This window comes from Scyliorhinus torazame, chromosome 7, assembly GCF_047496885.1.
Source record: "Scyliorhinus torazame isolate Kashiwa2021f chromosome 7, sScyTor2.1, whole genome shotgun sequence".
In the NCBI taxonomy this organism is placed as follows: Eukaryota; Metazoa; Chordata; class Chondrichthyes; order Carcharhiniformes; family Scyliorhinidae; genus Scyliorhinus; species Scyliorhinus torazame.
The window spans coordinates 202,785,626-202,804,684 of NC_092713.1; the positions used below are offsets into that span (position 1 = coordinate 202,785,626).

The following is a 19,059-nucleotide window of genomic DNA, read 5'->3' on the forward strand; positions in this document are numbered from 1 at the left end:
ACATGATCATTTAAACTGTAAGAGCTTTAATGTCACTGGATATATTCAGCCTAAAAGATCAATGTTACTTGGATTCCAAATCAGGCATAATATTGCTGTTTACATGCAGCTGATGTCTACAAGTAGAAATCTAAAAACAACCACTGATCCCGAGCTTTAGTAGTGGGCATCACCTTGTATGGGTCCAGAACGGAACCCTAATTTTGGTTAAGATCCTGGATTAGAACTCAACTATTTGCATTTGTTAAATGTGTGAACAAATGTTACTACCCCACAGGAGCGATAACACTGACCAGTATACAGTTTTTAAATGTTAAAACAAACTTTAATTTGAACACAGAATGAAGCACATTACCGACAAAGAAATGGTTTTACAGTTAACATATACAACATCTCAACTTGCTTCCTGAACTTGCCCCTACATTCCAATTAAGCAATATATTTCAAAAACCACTTATGCATAAAATTAACAACCAGGTTTTATTTGCTTATCTTGGTGCAGAGTCCTTAAAGAGATAAACCTTTTTTTAGGACCAAGCAGAAAACCTTCCAGACAGATCTGGCCCCTCCCATTAGCTGCACTGAAAGCACATAGCATTCTTGTTACAAGATGTACCCTCATTTGTTTAGCCAGGCTCAAACTTTTACAATATTACATTAGCTCTCAAAGTGCAAACGGGTAAATGGCTTTAATATCTATTAGCAAAACACTATCCCCTCAAAAATCACTGATGACCTCACTTTTAATCAGAACTCTAGCAGACATACTGTCTGTAAGCATTTCAACCTAGGTTTTAATAAACATTACTGCAAAAATACAAACTATAAAATATGACTTCCCTCGGAGGTCAGTGCAAGGACTTCCACAAGGTCCCGGCGCGCATCTTGGGTCTTACATCTGGGGCGGGATTCTCCGACCGGATCGGAAAATCGCCGGGGGTCGGTGTGAATCCCGCCCCCGCCATCTTCCGAATTCTCCAGCCCCCCAAAAATCGCCCCGGCGTGAATCGCGCCACCCACCTCGGAGAATGGCGGGGACCAGCGCGACTCAATGGGCCCCGGGGCCACCCGAATTCTCCGGGCCGCGATGGGCCAAAGTCCCGCCCGTTTGGTCCCGCCGGCGTAAATCAAGGTTGGTCCCTACCGGTGGGACCCAGCTCTGTGGACGGCCTCCAGGGTCCTGGGGAGCGGGGGGGAGGGGGGAGCGATCTGACCCCGGGGGATGCCCCCATAGTGGCCTGGCCCGCGATCGGGGCCCACTGATCCGCGGGCGGGCCTCTGCCGTGGGGGCACTCTATTCCTCCGCGTCAGCCTTGTACCGATTTGCGATGGCCGACGCGGCGATGAGCCCCCCCCTGCGCATGCACGGGGATGACGCCAGCAGACGAGCATGCGCCAACTCGCGTCGGCTGGCGGAGGCCCTTCAACGCCGGTTGGCGTGGCGCCAAGCCCCATCCCGCCGGCCGGCGCGCACAAACCACACCGGCGCCATCCTAGCCCCCTTTGGGACGGCTCGACGCCAGAGTGGTTCCCGCCAGTGTTTGCGCTGTTTTTTCACGGCCTGACGATTTGCGCAGAATCCTGCCCCTGGTCTCCCATGATCCGGAAACCGGTAGATCAGGGATTATGAATGGAGAATTAGTCTAAGTGTCCATGAAAATGGTTCTGACTGCAGCCAAGTTAAAATGTTTCATGGGTAGTGGTTAGCATTGCTGCTTCACGGTGCTGAGGAACCGGGTTTGATTCTGGCCCCAGGTCACTGTCCTTGTGGAGGTTGCACATTCTCCCTGTGTCTGTGTCGGTCTCACCCTCACAATCCAAAGATGTGCAGGTAGGTGGAGTGGCCACACTGAATTGCCCCTCAATTGAAAAAAAAAGGAATTGGGCACTTTAAATTTATTAAGAAAGGGCAGCATGGTGGCGCAGTGTGTTAGACATGCTGCCTCACGGCGCTGAGGTCCCAGGTTCGATCCCGGCTCTGGGTCACTGTCCGTGTGGAGTTTGCACATTCTCTCCGTGTTTGCATGGGTTTCACCCCCACAACCTAAACATGTGCAGGCTAGGTGGATTGGCAACGTTAAATTGCCCCTTAATTGGAAAAAATGAATTAGGTATTCTATATTTTTTTTTAAAAATGTATTAAGAAAAATTTTGAAAAGTTAAAATAATTCATAATAAAGACAGAAAATGCTGGAAATACTCAGCAAGTCCAGCACCGACCGTTTGTTGAAGAGAGGAACAGTTATGGTGTCAGGTCACTGACCTTTTATCGGAACTGGGAGTGCTTAGAATCCCCAATCAATGTTGAGTTCAACAATTTAATATAACCTCTGCCCCCTTTCTTTTTTTGCAACGGTAACTGCTAGTGGTTCTTATTCTACTCCCAATTACAACTTCTGCGACAACGACCCGCGACAACGCAGAATCGCCGAGCAGAAACTTATAGCCAAGTTCCGCACACATGAGTGCGGCCTCAACCGGGACCTGGGATTCATGTCACATTATATTCATCCCCCACCATCTGGCCTGCGAAATCCTACCAACTGTCCTGGCTTGAGACAATTCACACCTCTTTAACCTGGGGTTACACCATCTCTGGATCTGTAAAGATTTAATCACCTGCTAATGGTCGCATTCCTAGCATTGTTTGGCATCTTTGAATTTGTCTATATATGTGTTTCTGGAACAGACCTCTTCATTCACCTGAGGAAGGAGCAGCGCTCCGAAAGCTAGTGACATCGAAACAAACCTGTTGGACTTTAACCTGGTGTTGTAAGACTTCGTACTGAACTTCTGTAATCACACTTGTTTTTTCTCTTGTCCCACTACCTTATCCTTCGTCTTCTGCCAGAAGCTCTAATCCGATTTATTCCATAATAACGCTGAATGTTATTAGCCCCAACATTATCATGAATGCAAAATCAGGGGTATTGTCAAACAGGGTTTTGTTAAACTGTGATAGTCTCCAAGGCATTTCCTTCCCTCTCACAAGAAAGAGACAGTGGAAGGAGATGGAGAACAGCAAACTATCAATGTCTAGAAGGAAAGATTAGTTGAGCATTTCAGAAGTATAGTCATGATGCTCGATCAATAACTCCTGAAGCTTGATTGGAGACAATTGAAGGCGTTTTGTACTAGATGTTTCCCCCAGCAGCGCAGGTACAGAATGCAGCTGCTGGGGAGACACAGGCTCTTATACTCCGACTTACAAGGCGGAACCAGCAGGCAGGCTTCACCAATGAAATAGCAGTCTCAGGTACCTCCCACACCAATAGTCTTACAGCATTATTTAGGGTACCGTAATACCTCTAATACTGACTACCACATTCACACCCTGTTAAAAAAAAGAGTCCGGCGGGGGTGGCAGTCTCGCGTTATACAGTGGTAGAGGTGTAGGTTATGGTGGTACCCGGTATACATTAGCACAGTGTTTTGCCTCGTTACATGTCGCAACTATTTACAGTAATTATTTACAGTCAGAATGAAGCAATTAGTCGATCGGGGGCCCTGGTCGTCCTCTGCGATCGTCGTAGCTTCAGTGGTGATGCAGGCGCCGGCTCAGGCATCTGTGGCTCCGGGAGCGTGGCTTCGGCTTCTTCAGCAGCTTCATCACCCCTAGATGGGACCAGTGGAAGGACCGATCCACCTGGGAAGGGTGCGGCTGTGGGGTGCACCGGTGGGAGGGAGGATGGGGTTGGTAATGGAGGTGTGGGTGGGGATCCAGCAGGCGCCAGGTCCCATAGAGAGACCGTATCCTGTCGGCCGTCGGGGTATGCCACGTAGGCGTATTGAGGGTTAGCGTGGAGGAGATGGACCCTCTTGACCAATGGGTCCGACTTGTGCCCTCGCATGTGTTTGCGGAGCAGGATGGGTCCAGGAGCTGCCAGCCAGGTTGGGAGCGAGGTCCCGGAGGAGGACTTCCTAGGGAAGACAAGGAGACGTTCGTGAGGCGTTTGGTTGGTCGTGGTACACAGCAGTGATCGGATGGAGTGGAGAGCATCTGGGAGGACCTCCTGCCAGTGGGAGACTGGGAGATTCCTGACCATAGGGCCAGTTGGACTGTCTTCCAGATCGTTGCGTTCTCCCTCTCCACCTGCCCATTTCCCCAGGAGTTGTAACTGGTCGTCCTGCTCAGGCAATGCCCTTGCTGAGCAGGAATTGACGCAGTTCGTCGCTCATGAAGGAGGACCCCTTATCTTGCAGGGGGTCTGTAGGCGGGGAAACCAAACAGCATGAAGATACCATGGAGGGCTTTTATGACGGTGGCTGTGGTCATTTCGGGGCAGGGGATGGCGAATGGGAACCAGGAGTACTCGTCAATCACGTTCAGGAAGTACGTGTTGTGGTTGGTGGAGGGGAGGGGCCCTTTGAAGTCCATACTGAGGCGTTCAAAGCGATGGGAAGCCTTCATCAAGTGCGCTTTCTCTGGCCTGTAGAAGTACGACTTGCACTCCGCGCAGATTTGGCAATTTCTGGTGGCGGTTAGATTAAGGATTCTTGCGGTATGGAGGAATTTTCAGAGGTTGGTGTCGTGGTTCTGCTGGTCGTGGCCGCAGATGGTGACGTTATCGAGGTACGGAAACGTGGCCCGCAAACCGTACTGGTCAACCATTCGGTCCATCTCCCGTTGGAAGACCGAGACTCTATTTGTGACACCGAAGGAACCCTTAGGATGTGGTAGGAAGTGGCAGTGGATTTGCGGTCGCTAGGGCGGATGGGGAGCTGGTGGTAGGCGGATTTTAGATCCACCGTGGAAAAGACCTCGTATTGTGTGATCTGATTGACCAGATCAGATATGAGGGGGAGAGGGTACACATCGAACTGCGTATACCTGTTGATGGTCTGTCTATAATCGATGACCATCCTATGCTTCTCCCCGGTCTTTACAACCACTACTTGAGCTCTCCAGGGACTGTTGCTAGCCTCAATAATACCTTCCTTCAGTAACCGCTGGACTTCCGACCTAATGAAGGTCCGATCCTGGGCACTGTACCGTCTGCTCCTGGTGGCGACGGGTTTGCAATCCGGGGTGAGGTTCGCAAACAGGGAAGGTGGATCGACTTTGAGGGTCGCGAGGCTGCAGACATTGAGAGGGGGTATAGGGCCGCCGAATTTAAAAGTTAAGCTCTGGAGGTTACATTGGAAGTCTAACCCTAGGAGCGTGGCAGCGCAGAGGTGAGGAAGGACGTAGAGCCGGTAATTTTTAAACTCCCTTCCCTGGACCGTAAGGTTTGCTATGCAGAACCCTTTGACCTCCAACGAGTGAGACCCGGAGGCCAGGGAGATTTTTTGGTTGACTGGGTGGATGGGAAGAGAACAGCACCTTACCGTATTGGGGTGTATGAAGCTCTCTGTGCTCCCGAAGTCAATCAGGCAGGATGTTTTATGTCCGTTGATGAGCACGGTCGTCGTCGCAGTCGAGAGTGTTCGGGGCCGAGACTGGTCCAGGGTCACCGAGGCAAGTCGTGGCAAAATTTGGATGTTTTCCTCGGGCGGTGTGTGGTTATCCGAGTCGGGGTCCTGAGAGCCCAGCCAAGATGGCGGTGCCCACTGGTCGCACATGGCTGGAGGTGTACAAGATGGCGGCGCCCATCCGTTGCTCGTGGTCCCCGGGGAACAAGATGGCGGTGCCCGGAGGCCGCACGTGGCCCTGGAAAAGGAAGATGGCAGCGCCCGCTGGCCGCATGTGGCTTGTGGAGAGAGTTGTGGTGGCGGTCCCAGTTCGCCCCCGGAGACCGCGGCGACCGCCCGGGCCTGGCATACTGCCACAAAATGGCACTTTTTGCCGCACCCTTTGCAGATGGATGAGCGGGCCGGGCAGCGCTGCCGGGTGTGCTTGCTTGCCCGCAAAAATAGCAGGGGGCCCCCCGCGGTTGCCTGGCAGTCTCGCAGCACACGCTTGTGGGGGATGCATCGGAGTCGGCCGCAGTGGGGTTCCACGCTGCCCAAGGGGCTGCCGCGCGTTCAGGGACGTAAGTGCGGGCATTTCGGGAGGCTACATCCAGGGAGCTAGCAAGGCCCCGTGCCTCCTTGAGGCCTACTGTCTCTTTCTCCAGCAATTGCTGGCGGATTTGGGAGGACAGCGTACCTGCAAAAAATGCGTCCCGGATCAAAAGTTCTGTGTGGTCGCTGGCCGAAACTTGCAGGCAGTCACAGTTCCTCCCTAACACCAGGAACGCACGGTAGAACTCCTCCAACGTTTCCCCGGGGATTTGTCGCCCCGTCGCTAGCAGATGTCGGATGTAGACCTGCTTTACAGGGCGAATATAGTGTCCTTTTAGCAGGGCCATTGCGGCCTCAAAACCATCCGCATCCTCGTTGAGGGTGTAGATCTCTGGGCTCACCCTCGAATGGAGAACCTGCAGTTTCTGGTCCTCCATAGGTTCAGTCGTGGCCGTCCTGAAGCATGCCAGCCAGTGTTTGAAGGTTGCAGCTGAGTTTGCCGCGTGGGGGCTGAGTTGCAGACACTCCGGCTTGATTCGGAGCTCCATTCTTGAAAATCTAGTACAATAAATTGATGCTCGATCAATAACTCCTGAAGCGAGACTGGAGACAATTGAAGGCTTTATTGTACTTGATATTTCCCCCAGCAGCGCAGGTACAGAATGCAGCTGCTGGGAGACACAGGCTCTTATACTCCGCCTTACTGGGCGGAACCAGCAGGCAGGCTTCACCAATGAAATAGCAGTCTCAGCTACCTCCCACACCAATGGTCTTGCAGCATAATTCAGGGTACCGTAATACCCCTAATACCGACTACCACAAGTCACAAATGTTTACCTATTATTCTTGGATGTAATCACTTACTGCAATGTTAAACTCCTGGTTCATATCTTTGTACCCCACACTCTAAAAGTTGTGACTTTGGAGCAGCAGTCATTAAAAAGAAAATAGAACAATGAACTCCATTGCAAAATGAGTACAATTTGTAGAGAGACATGCTGAAACTTTATGGTGGCCTGGCCAGAGCACTCAAATTATGTTACGACCCCCTAGGCTTGTGCACGATCAATTCCAGCCCCACTTTACCCAGAGTCACAACACAATTGAAATGAACTCTTAATTTTAAAATGTACGCCAAGTCTTTGGCTTCCCAATAACTACAGTCACCAGGTTTGTAAGTTTAAACAAAATTAATTTTTATTAATAAAAACTATAATTAAATAGGCAACAAATACAACTGGTTAACTATTATCTAATTCATAACCCCCCCCCCCCTCCCCTTTAACTCACCCCACCATCTCTACACACACAAGACAGATAAGCACAGAGGGAAAAGAGGGATATAAAAATAATACTAAAAGTAAAAGGATGAGAGTTTCTGTTTAAGACCGACATCTTCCAGTTAAATCTTTCTTCAAACTAGGCCTGCAGTTGGATATCTTTGCTTTCAGTCTGCAGTGGTTTTCACTCTAGACTCATCAGGGTCTCGAGACTTCTCTGCAGACTCAGAAACAGCAGGCAGGGAACAGTTGAAAGACAGCGAGCAAGAGAGAACAACACACAGCCTCTCCTCTCAGCATCCAGGAGGATTTCTCTGCTGGATTTCGTTTTGGTCACGCAGGAATAAGAGAAGCCTTGAAGCTGTGTGGAGAATAACCACAAACTGATTTCTAGCAGAATGGGGCCAGCCCTAAGACTTTAGTCTCACTTCTCCTTTAGGGCTCTGATAAGAAAGGATATTCACAGTGACCTTCTGAAAGGGAGGAATGCATAATAATTTGTAGGTCCTCCTCCTCCACGCAGAGCAGTCTTGAGGGTGAATTTGGATAGGCATCTCACCAACATGAATACACCTTTTAACAAATAGCTGATTGGTCAGATTGCGCTAAAATTATTTGCTGCATGGAACCCATGTAAAGCTGTCAGTGTGTTAAAGGTTTGAGTTATAAATTGCAACTTACATGTGTGCTGCTGAAATACAAGTAAACATGGTTAACTAATGAAAACTTCAAGGTTTCTTACCTTCACCCATACCTGTTTGTGATGCCACAGGTACACTGCACAGCACCGGTCAGTTGCTCACGCCTGCCAAGCATGCTACACTACTTTTCATCTGATGGGTATGCCCAAATTTTGCATACAGGGAAGCCTTCCTCTTGCAGTACCATTTCAATATCTGTTCAAGATCTAATACCGCAACAGGCCAGCTTTCTTGCCTGCAATCCCCATTCTCCAAATTGCTTTGGATTTCATTTGTTTTTGTGAATTACTTCTATTAGAACATAGAACATTACAGCGCAGTACAGGCCCTTCAGCCCTCGATGTTGCACCGACCTGTGAAACCACTCTAAAGCCCATCTACACTATTCCCTTATCGTCCATATGTCTATCCAATGACCATTTGAATGCCCTTAGTGTTGGCAAGTCCACTACTGTTGCAGGTAGGGCATTCCATGCCCTTATTACTCTTTGAGTAAAGAACCTACCTCTGACATCTGTCTTATATCTATCTCCCCTCAATTTAAAGCTATGTCCCCTCGTGCTAGACATCACCATCTGAGGAAAAAGGCTCTCACTGTCCACCCTATCTAATCCTCTGATCATTATGTATGCCTCAATTAAGTCATCTCTTAACCTTCTTTTCTCTAACGAAAACAGCCTCAAGTCCCTCAGCCTTCCCTCATAAGATCTTCCCTCCATACCAGGCAACATTCTGGTAAATCTCCTCTGCACCTTTTCCAATGCTTCCACATCCTTCCTATAATGCGGCGACCAGAATTGCACGCAATACTCCAATTGCGGCCGCATCAGAGTTTTGTACAGCTGCAACATGACCTCATGGCTCCGAAACTCAATCCCTCTACCAATAAAAGCTAACACACTGTACATCTTCTTAACAACCCTCTCAATCTGGGTAGCAACTTTCAGGGATCTATGTACATGGACACCGAGATCTCTCTGCTCATCCACACTGCCAAGAATCTTACCATTAGCCCAGTACTCTGTCTTCCTGTTATTCCTTCCAAAATGAATCACCTCACACTTTTCTGCATTAAACTCCATTTGCAACCTCTCAGCCCAGCGCTGCAGCTTATCTATGTCCCTCTGTAACTTGTAACATCCTTCCCCACTGTCCACAACTCCACCGACTTTAGTGTCATCTGCAAATTTACTCACCCATCCTTCTACGCCCTCCTCCAGGTCATTTATAAAAATGACAAACAGCAGTGGCCCCAAAACAGATCCTTGTGGTACACCACTAGTAACTGGACTCCAGTCCATTCAGGCTTTGGAAATGTTTCCAAAAAGCAACTTTGAACAACAGTTGACTGTGTGTGTGTGTGTGCCCACATCTTCTCCCAATTTTCACCTTTAGGCCACTGAATTCTGTTTGGTATATTCTTGTGGGCACTGTCTGCACCAGTACCCCTTTCAAGTGGCCATGGTTTTCTGTGTGCAAGCCCAGATGCTGAGCACGGCATTGAGTGCCATGAAACCTAGAATGATCCCAATGTCCACCCATATATATTCTCCATCAGGGATCACTGACATGCAAAACTGGATAAGTGTGGAGTGAGTACCCACTGCCTTGATTTAAAAAAGAAACAACATCCTTTGCCCAGAATTACAGGGAAGAATTGTTACAATGCATGTCTCGCGTGAGTACAGACCTGGGATTGTGACCAGCAACTTCTGGTCAGTCTTTTGGTACTCATTTTAGGACTGCAGTGTGCTGCAGTCACTTGTTAAAGCAGCTGTAGAACATCCCTGTGTTTGAAATGGAGCATGCTTTATTAAATCAAAATATGACGACTATTTGGTCTTATTCTGTATATCTTTCTCCCCTTCAACCACCGTAGGACATGGTGACATATTATTTAAATTTGACTTTTGCGAACACCTGGACTCCACGTTGGGAAAAAGAATACCGCCTCACGGAATCATTCCAAGTACCTGATGCCACAGTTGAATCCATGCAGACTGTGCTGGATAAAATAAGCTGGGACAAGCATCACCTGCAGAAGTATTATGAATATAATTCGGTCAGTTACGATTTGGGGGAATGTAACGAGTGGTGCCGGATTGATCATGTTTGCGCAATTAAAGATGTCGATTATGGAAGTTACAAAACCTGCATCATGTCTGAGGGAATATCCAAAATCAATGAAATGTGGTTGCTGTTGTGGCTTTCTGTGTTATTATCTCCCCTGTTATTCCCTTACTATTGACTGCAATGTCACACAATGGAATTTCACTTGTCTATATGTAATCTGATAATCTTTTAATCCGATATTACTGTTCAGAGTTAGTGTTGATCGCGCAAAATGCATGTGAACATGGAACATAACCACCACATAGACCTGTTGGGTAATCTTGTTTCGGTAATTTAAATCTGTATTCGCATTCATGTGATTTAAATCTGTATTCACATTCGAGTTCCCCATACTTAGAGCATGAAGGCACCACCTTCATTAATACCAGGACAGAGAAGGGTCCAGGTTCAGCTCACTGGTGGATCTTTTGTCCTATAATAATAATCTTTATTGTCACAAGTAGGCTTACATTAACACTGCAGTGAAGTTACTGTGAAAATCCCCTAGTCGCCACACTCCGGCACCTGTTCGGGTACACTGAGGGAGAATTCAGAATGTCCAATTCACCTAACGGCATCTTTTGGGACTTGTGGGAGGAAACCTGAGCACCCGGAGGAAAAACACGCAGACATGGGGAGAACGTGCAGACTCCGCATTTACAGTGACCCAAGGCAGGAATTGAACCTGGGACACTGGCACTGTGAAGCAACAGTGCTAGCCACTGTGCTACTGTGCTACCCAATTGAACCTAGGAATCAAGAAAATACATTGAAGATGTTTTTTCAAAAGGAACAAGTGTAGGATTCTATATATGAACACTTAAGAGTTTCGCTCTCGAAAATCACTTTCCCGTTACGAACCTGCACATCAATATAACCACTGTTCTAGATTAGTCTCAGCGATAATATCAAATTATACCTGTCAGCAAAGGATGTTCCTCTCAGAGAAGCTATTGAATTGATGGTTGTAGATCAATCAGCTTAATTAACCGATATTAAACCAAATTTTCAGTTATCATTTTGTCAAATATTACTGGACTGTTAAGACTATCTACCACTCAGAATTTCCTTGTTGGTTTAAACCAAGATTAAACCCTGGTCTTTTGACCAAAAGGACAATCCCAATTGGTATCCTGCTTGAGGAGTATTCTTAAATGCTGAAATAAAGTGGAGCTGAAGGTCTGGAATCACAAGTTCCCACAAGGGCAGCACGGTAGCACAAGTGGATAGCACTGTGGCTTCACAGCACCAGGGTCCCAGGTTCGATTCTCCGCTGAGTCTGCACGTTCTCCCCGTGTCTGCGTGCGTTTCCTCCGGGTGCTCCGGTTTCCTCCCACAGTCCAAAGATGTGCAGGATAGGTGGATTGGCCATGCTAAATTGCCCCTTAATTGGAAAAAATGAACTGGGTACTCTAAATTTAAAAAAAAAGAATAATAACCCAAATATTCATGCAGCAGCAAATTTGCCAAGATGCACAAGGAGGAGTGGCAAGCTACAATAGTCCCTAGGCTAGATTGCAAGCACTGCCAGCTTAAAACCTCTTGACTATGTTATTAAACTAGATATCCAGAACAGAGAGCTCAAATCTCACCATTTGCCGTCTGTGAATTAGGTAGATAGAAAATTGTATTATTGAGAAACCTGCCTCAGAGACCTCAGGCATGCGCCGTTCAGCACTGGTTCCCACAAACGGGGACCGGATGGAATGGCACTTGTGGGGGTCTCCCAGGGGATCAGAGACCCCCAGCTGCGTGCCTTTGGGCAGGGTGGTGCCCTGACACTGCTGTACCCAGGCGCTGGCAGTGACACCTGGGTACTAGCCTGGCCCTACCAAGGTGCCCAGGTGGCACTACCAGGTGGCCTGGGCACTGCCAGGTTGGCACTGCCAAGGTGCTAAGCTGGCATTTTTTGTGCACGCGTAATCGGGCCGGGGTTGCCCGGCATGTGTGTTGCGTAGGTGCGGGGCCAGGGACCCTCCCATATTGCATTCGGGCTGGGGGGAGGGGGTTGTTGGGAGATCAGGACGCCTTTTAAAAATAGTGTTCCGATCTCTCACTACAACGGGGAGTTCCAGCGAGCAGAGCTCCTCATTGTACAAAACGGGGCTATGTGTGGCCTCGGCCGTGTGGTCCCCGTTCAGGCCCCTTAGTCAACATGAGTCGCGTTGAATAGCCATGTGTTTCTCGGCACTGCTCGCTAGGGGACTTTTTTCCCTTTTGGGAGAATCGTGCCCCATGTTTCCTCTTGTGGGTGAGCCCAGAACTCGGGGGCACTTTTAAAATTTGGGGTCGCCCTTTTAAGACCGAGAGAGAGAGAAGTTCTTTCTCTCAGAGGATTGTGTGACTTTGAAACTGTCTGCCTCAAGTGGTGGTGGAGGTGAGGTTACTGAATATTTTTAAGGCAGGGTTAGATAGGTTCTTGTTGGGAAAGGGAATCAAAGGTTATTGGGGGTAGAGGGGAATGTGGAACTTGAAACATAAACCGATCGGCCATGAGGCATGGTACTCTGGTATCGTTGCACTCTCGCTCGAGCGAGGTGAGGCCAGTGAGTAACATGAGCCCTGCCGGGTGCCGGGGGTTTTACGGTGTGGCTGGCCCATTCCCTTTAGCGGAGTCGGGGTCTCGCCGGGAGGCTAATTGTTAAGTAATGGGTTAATTAGTTGTCTCATTTATGTTAAGTATCCATTAATTGACACATTGCAATTAGTTGTGTCATTTATGTTAAGTATCCATTAATTGACACTAATATGTAAAGGGGCTTCAGGTGGCCTGTCAGGTGATGTATAGTTAGAGTTTTGTGCAAAGGCTGTTGGAATGAAATAAATGTGTGTTTGTGAAAAAGGAACAGAACTTTAGACTCTTCATATCACAGCAACTAAAACGTATAACAATTAGTAGGAGAGAATGATGCTGTGTAAATGTGAAGGGTTGAAAGGTACAACTTTTCCAGATCAAACCAAGGAGTGAGTGAGAAAAGGAAAAAAAAAGGGATATATTGCTGAACTGAGGATAAAGATGGCTGGATATGACTATCCTCCCTTATTTTCTGAAAGGGAATCGTACGACCAATGGAGAAGTGCAGTAGTTATGTGGACTAAGGTAACTGCTTTGGGAAAGAGAAAACAAGGTATGGCATTAGCTCTTTTTCTACCATATGGCAGTAAAATCCGAAACAAAGTGCTTTCTGAGCTGGAATTGGAAGAGTTAGACTAAGAAGGTCTGGAGACTTTATTACATTATATGGATAAGATTTATAAGAAAGATGAAGTATTAAGTGCGTATGAAGCATGGTCGGATTTTGATAAGTTCCGGAAAATGGAGGATATCTCCATGGAAGACTATATAATGGAATCTGGCAGACTCTATAAAAGGCTGCAGAAACAAAACCTGGAATTTCCACAGTCTGTGTTGGCCTTTAAATTACTTGACTGCGAGAGTGAGCAACATGGATAGGCTCCTGGTTTTGACAGGAGTTCAGTTTATTGATAAGGATGCCTTATTCGAACAGATGACAAAAGCTTTACAAAAGTTTCTGTGGAAACATTTGATTCCGATGGCTCTGATGATCCAAATAGGTCAGCCTCCCCGACCAGGCGCCGGAATGTGGCGACTAGGGGCTTTTCACAGTAACTTCATTGAAGCGTACTCGTGACAATAAGTGATTTTCATTTCATTTCATTTACATTTTCATTTCATTTCAGCCTGCAAAAAGGCAGAATATGGAAGATACACTACTAACAGGATGGCAAAATTGTATGGCTAAGAACAGGGCTCAAGACTATAGAAGGAGACCGAGACAAGGAAATTATGAAGACAGAAACCCAATCAACGATTGTACGAAGTAAAGAAAAGAGAGTAATTCTGGATCAAATCGTGGAAAAATGGATAGAGACAGGAATGGGTCCACCGGCAAAATTCCTTACGGATAATGGGGGAGAATTTGCTGATGATGAGTTTAGGGATATGTGTGAAAACATGAATATCAGAGTTATGAATACGGCTGCAGAAAGAAAGCCCATTTAGTAATGGTGTCTGTGAAAGAAATCATGCTGTCATCGATGACATGCTTTGGAAAATTTTGGTAGATTGACCAAATTGCAGGCTAAATTCAGCTTTAGCATGGGCAGTACATGCAAAGAATTAATTGCAGATCATTGGGGGCTTCAGTCCTTATCAACTAGTGTTTGGTCAAAATCCTAAAATTCCATCCATTTTGGATGACCAGCCTCCAGCTTGGGAGGGGACTACAATTAGCTCTGGTTTTGCTGAACATTTCAATGCATTGCATACCAGTAGAAAAGCTTTTTTGGAAGCAGAAGTCTCTGACAGAATTCGCAGAGCTTTAAGACATAACGTACGGCCATCAGATGCCGTTTTTCAGCAAGGAGGCATGGTATACTATAAGAGAGACAATTCTAATGAATGGAATGGCCCAGGGATGATCATAGGCATAGATGGCAAAACAATTATTTTGCAACATGGTAATCAAATTGTTAGGGTGCATTCATCAAGGATAATGGGTACTGATTACAAATTTTCAAATTTAGACAGAGCAGACAGACATGACGAGGAACCAGAGTCATCTGGGACACATGTGTTACAGATCTATGAGGACCAATTAACTGATATAGACAGGGTTTCTGTGGAGAACACAACACTTCTGATGAATTAGAACAGGCTATTTTTCCGAAAGGGCAACTGCCAAAAGTTGGTACAAAAGTGACATACTTGCCTGAAGGGTCTAGTCAATGGAAGGATGCAACTGTTATTAGTAGAGCAGGGAAGGCCACTAGAAAGTATAAACATTGGTTGAATGTACAGCATTCAGGGGAAGGAGTCAAAACAATGGATTGGGAAAACAAAGTTCAAAAATGGAGGGCACAGAAACGCAGTGCCAGTTCAGATAGTACATCGGATAGTGAACAGGTCCGCAGGAAAAGGTCGAGAACTATTGAAAGGACATCCCACAACAGAAGGGAAAGATCAAGCAGTAGCAGAAAAAAACGAGATACCAGGCGGGAGAGGGGACGTAGTTTATCAAGATCTCGGAACACGAGTAAGACAACAAATACTAATAGGAGTAGAAGCCCACATGCACGTGAGATTTTGGTGGCTTCAAATAAATTAGATGAAAAAGTTATCAAAGAAGCTAAACAGTAAGAATTGCATAGTTGGAGTGAATTTTGGGTATACACAGAAGTACCGGATAGGGGACAAAGAGCTCTATCCCACAGATAGATTTGCACGGAAAAGGTTCTTCCGGATGGAACTTATAAGGCAAAGGCCAGGTTTGTGGCAAGGGGATTTGAAGAAAACTTAGAAGATCAGGATTTAAAGGTCGATTCACCTACAGCAGGAAAGGTTATTTTAAAGATCTTCTTGGTTCTATTATCCACAAAGGCATGGGAATTCAAATCTATAGATATAAAAGCTGCCTTTTTGCAGGGGCATCAGCTCCAGAGACATTTTTCTCCGTCCTCCTAAAGAAGCAGCTAACACAGAAGGGGTACTCTGGAAGTTGAACAAATGTGTATGTGGATTAAATGATGCATCTAGAGTCTGGTATTTTTCGGTAAGGTCAGTTTTGTTAAAGTTAGGCTGTTGTCAGTTGAAAGCAGATCCTGCAATGTTTTACTGGCACTATAAAGGAAATCTTTCTGGCATATTTATGATGAATGTCGATGATATTTTGTGGGGTGGTACTAGTGATTTTGAAGCTATTGTAATCTCTGGTTTGAGGAAAGAATTCAATGTTGGAAGTCAGGCTTCCGGTGCATTTAAATATATTGGACTGGAAATTGGACAGACTAAGTTAGGGGCAACTTTACGTCAGCAATCTTATTTGGAAAGCATCAGCCCAATAGCAATTAGTCGTGGCCAAGATTCACGAAAAGATGCAATGGTTTCAAAGATAGAAAAACAGCAACTGCAAAGTTTAATTGGGCAACTGAACTGGTTAGGTAGACAGACTAGACCGGACGTGAGTTTTGGTGTCTTAGAGTTGAGATCCCAAAGTGGAAGACGTAATAAGAGCAAATAAAGCGTTGGCCAAACTAAAAATGCAGGAGTGTGTTTTAGGTGACCTTGGGCACTTGAAACTCATAGTTTATACTGATGCGTCCTACTCAAATTTATGTGATGGGGTTTCAAGCGCAGCACGTTTTATAATTTTCCTGTTGGGGAACAATGGTAAATGTTGCCTGCTTGTGTGGGAAACAAAGAAAATAAGGAGAGTGGTAAAAAGCACTTTGGCTGCTGAGACGTTAAGCCTTGTAGAGGCGGTGGATATGGAAAGAGGTTAAGGATAGACATCGCAAGTTTGAAGCAGATGTTGGACAGAGGGGAAATAACACAAATTAAATGGGTCGACAGGAGCTATCAACTGTCAGACTGTTTTACAAAAAGAAGGGCGAGTTCACAGAAACTTTGGGATATTGTTAATGAAGGGCACTTGTTTCTGTGACTGTTTCTTTTTTCTTTCTCGTCCAAACAAAAAATAAGGGGGGGGGGGGTAAATCATGTGTGTGTTTTTGAGTTTCTTGAAATTTTGTTTTCACCTAATTATTTTTTTTTCTCCTAATTTTTTTCTCCAAGGAAGGGGAGACTGTTAAGTAATGGGTTGAGATACATTGCAATTAGTTGTCTCATTTATGTTAAGTATCCATTAATTGACACTGATATGTAAAGGGGCTTCAGGTGGCCTCTGTCAGGTGATGGATGGTTAGAGTTTTGTGCAAAGGCTGTTGGAATGAAATAAATGTGTGTGTGTGAAAAAGGAACAGAACTTTAGACTCTTCATATCACAACAACTAAAACGTCTAACACCAATTGTCACCGCTTGCGCCTTGTTTCCATGTGATTGATGGGTGCGGGCCCTTGTCCAACGGCCTCCCATCATTCATCGGCCTCCCCATTGGTCACACTGGCACCGATTGGTGCTCCTTTTGAGGGGCGTGGGCGTGGGCCTGGCCCGGGGGTGGGAGGGGGGGGTGGAAATCCTTTTGTGGGGAGCCGGGTGGCCATCTTTGCTCACGGGCGGGGAGCCCAGTGGCGCTGGGTGTGCCGCACCCGATGCTGAGTGGGGTGTGGGACCCTCGGCTGCGGGGAGTGGGAGGCGCTTGAGGGGTTCCCTGTGTAGAGGTGGGCAGCATTGGCGGGGGGGTGGTGGAAGAGAAGCCACTTGCGTCGCCACCATGCTGACCCCTGGATCATGTGTGCCCGTTCCAGGGGCAGCTCTTGTCCCTGCCCGTCTAATCAACCGTGGCCCCCACCGGCTGCCGGGGCCTCTGGCCATGCAGCTGAGGATATTGCAGGTGAGGAGTTGACTGACGTGGTCGGGTGGGTGCTTCATGCAGCCTGGATGGGATCCCATGGTGGGCGGGCTATGTGGGAGTCATTGCCTGGAGTCCCAGTCAAATCGTGATGCCTGGGCGGCGTGGTGGCACAGTGGTTAGCTCTGCTGCCTCATGTCCAGGGACCTGGGTCCAATTCCTCGGATGACTGTGTGGAGTTTGCATTTTCTCCCTGTGTCTGTGTGGGTTTACATAGAACATAGAACATCGAAAAATACAGCACAGAACCCATGATGTTGTGCCGAACCTTTGTCCTAGATTAATCATAGATTATCATAGAATTTACAGTGCAGAAGGAGGCCATTCGGCCCATTGAGTCTGCACCGGCTCTTGGAAAGAGCACCCTACCCATAGTCAACCCCTCCACCCAACACTAAGGGCAATTTTGGACACTAAGAGCAATTTATCATGGCCAATCCACCTAACCTGCACATCTTTGGACTGTGGGAGGAAACCGGAGCACCCGGAGGAAACCCACGCAGACACGGGGAGGATGTGCAGACTCCGCACAGACAGTGACCCAAGCCGGAATCGAACCTGGGACCCTGGAGCTGTGAAGCAATTGTGCTATCCACAATGCTACCGTGCTGCCCTTAAGAACAAATAAATCTACACTATATCATTTTACCGTAATCCATGTACCTATCCAATAGCTGCCTGAAGGTCCCTAATGTTTCCGGCTCAACTACTTCCACAGGCAGTGCATTCCATGCCCCCACTACTCTCTGGGTAAAGAACCTACCTCTGACATCCCCCCTATATCTTCCACCATTCACCTTAAATTTATGTCCCCTTGTAATGGTTTGTTCCACCCGGGGGAAAAGTCTCTGACTGTCTACTCTATCTATTCCCCTGATCATCTTCTAAACCTCTATCAAGTCGCCCCTCATCCTTCTCCGTTCTAATGAGAAAAGGCCTAGCACCCTCAACCTTTCCTCGTAAGACCGACTCTCCATTCCAGGCAACATCCTGGTAAATCTCCTTTGCACCTTTTCCAAAGCTTCCACATCCTTCCTCAAATGAGGCGACCAGAACTGTACACAGTACTCCAAATGTGGCCTTACCAAAGTTTTCTACAGCTGCATCATCACCTCACGGCTCTTAAATTCAATCCCTCTGTTAATGAACGCTAGCACACCATAGGCCTTCTTTACAGCTCTATCCACTTGAGTGGCAACTTTCAAAGATGTATGAACATAGACCCCAAGATCTCTCTGCTCCTCCACATTGCCAAGAACTCTACCGTTAACCCTGTATTCCGCATTCATATTTGTCCTTCCAAAATGGACAACCTCACACTTTTCAGGGTTAAACTCCATCTGCCACTTCTCAGCCCAGCTCTGCATCCTATCTATGTCTCTTTGCAGCCGACAACAGCCCACCTCACTATCCACAACTCCACCAATCTTTGTATCATCTGCAAATTTACTGACCCACCCTTCAACTCCCTCATCCAAGTCATTAATGAAAATCACAAACAGCAGAGGACCCAGAACTGATCCCTACGGTACACCACTGGTAACTGGGATCCAGGCTGAATATTTGCCATCCACCACCACTCTCTGACTTCTATCGGTTAGCCAGTTCGTTATCCAACTGGCCAAATTTCCCACTATCCCATGCCTCCTTACTTTCTGCAGAAGTCTACCATGGGGAACATTATCAAATGC

General features: G+C 47.0%; 1 protein-coding gene across 2 annotated transcripts in view; it reads left to right on the top strand.

Moving 5' to 3' along the window:
• LOC140426787 (acid sphingomyelinase-like phosphodiesterase 3b) overlaps window positions 1–16,816 on the top strand; it is a 49,310-nt gene extending 32,494 nt beyond the window's left edge. For both annotated transcript variants that reach the window (XM_072511952.1, XM_072511953.1), the window contains exon 8: window positions 9,804–16,816. In XM_072511952.1, coding sequence (XP_072368053.1) covers window positions 9,804–10,172 — 369 coding nt within the window. In that variant the 3' untranslated portion in view covers window positions 10,173–16,816. The remainder of the gene's footprint in view (window positions 1–9,803) is intronic.
• Window positions 16,817–19,059: the final 2,243 nt, after the last annotated feature.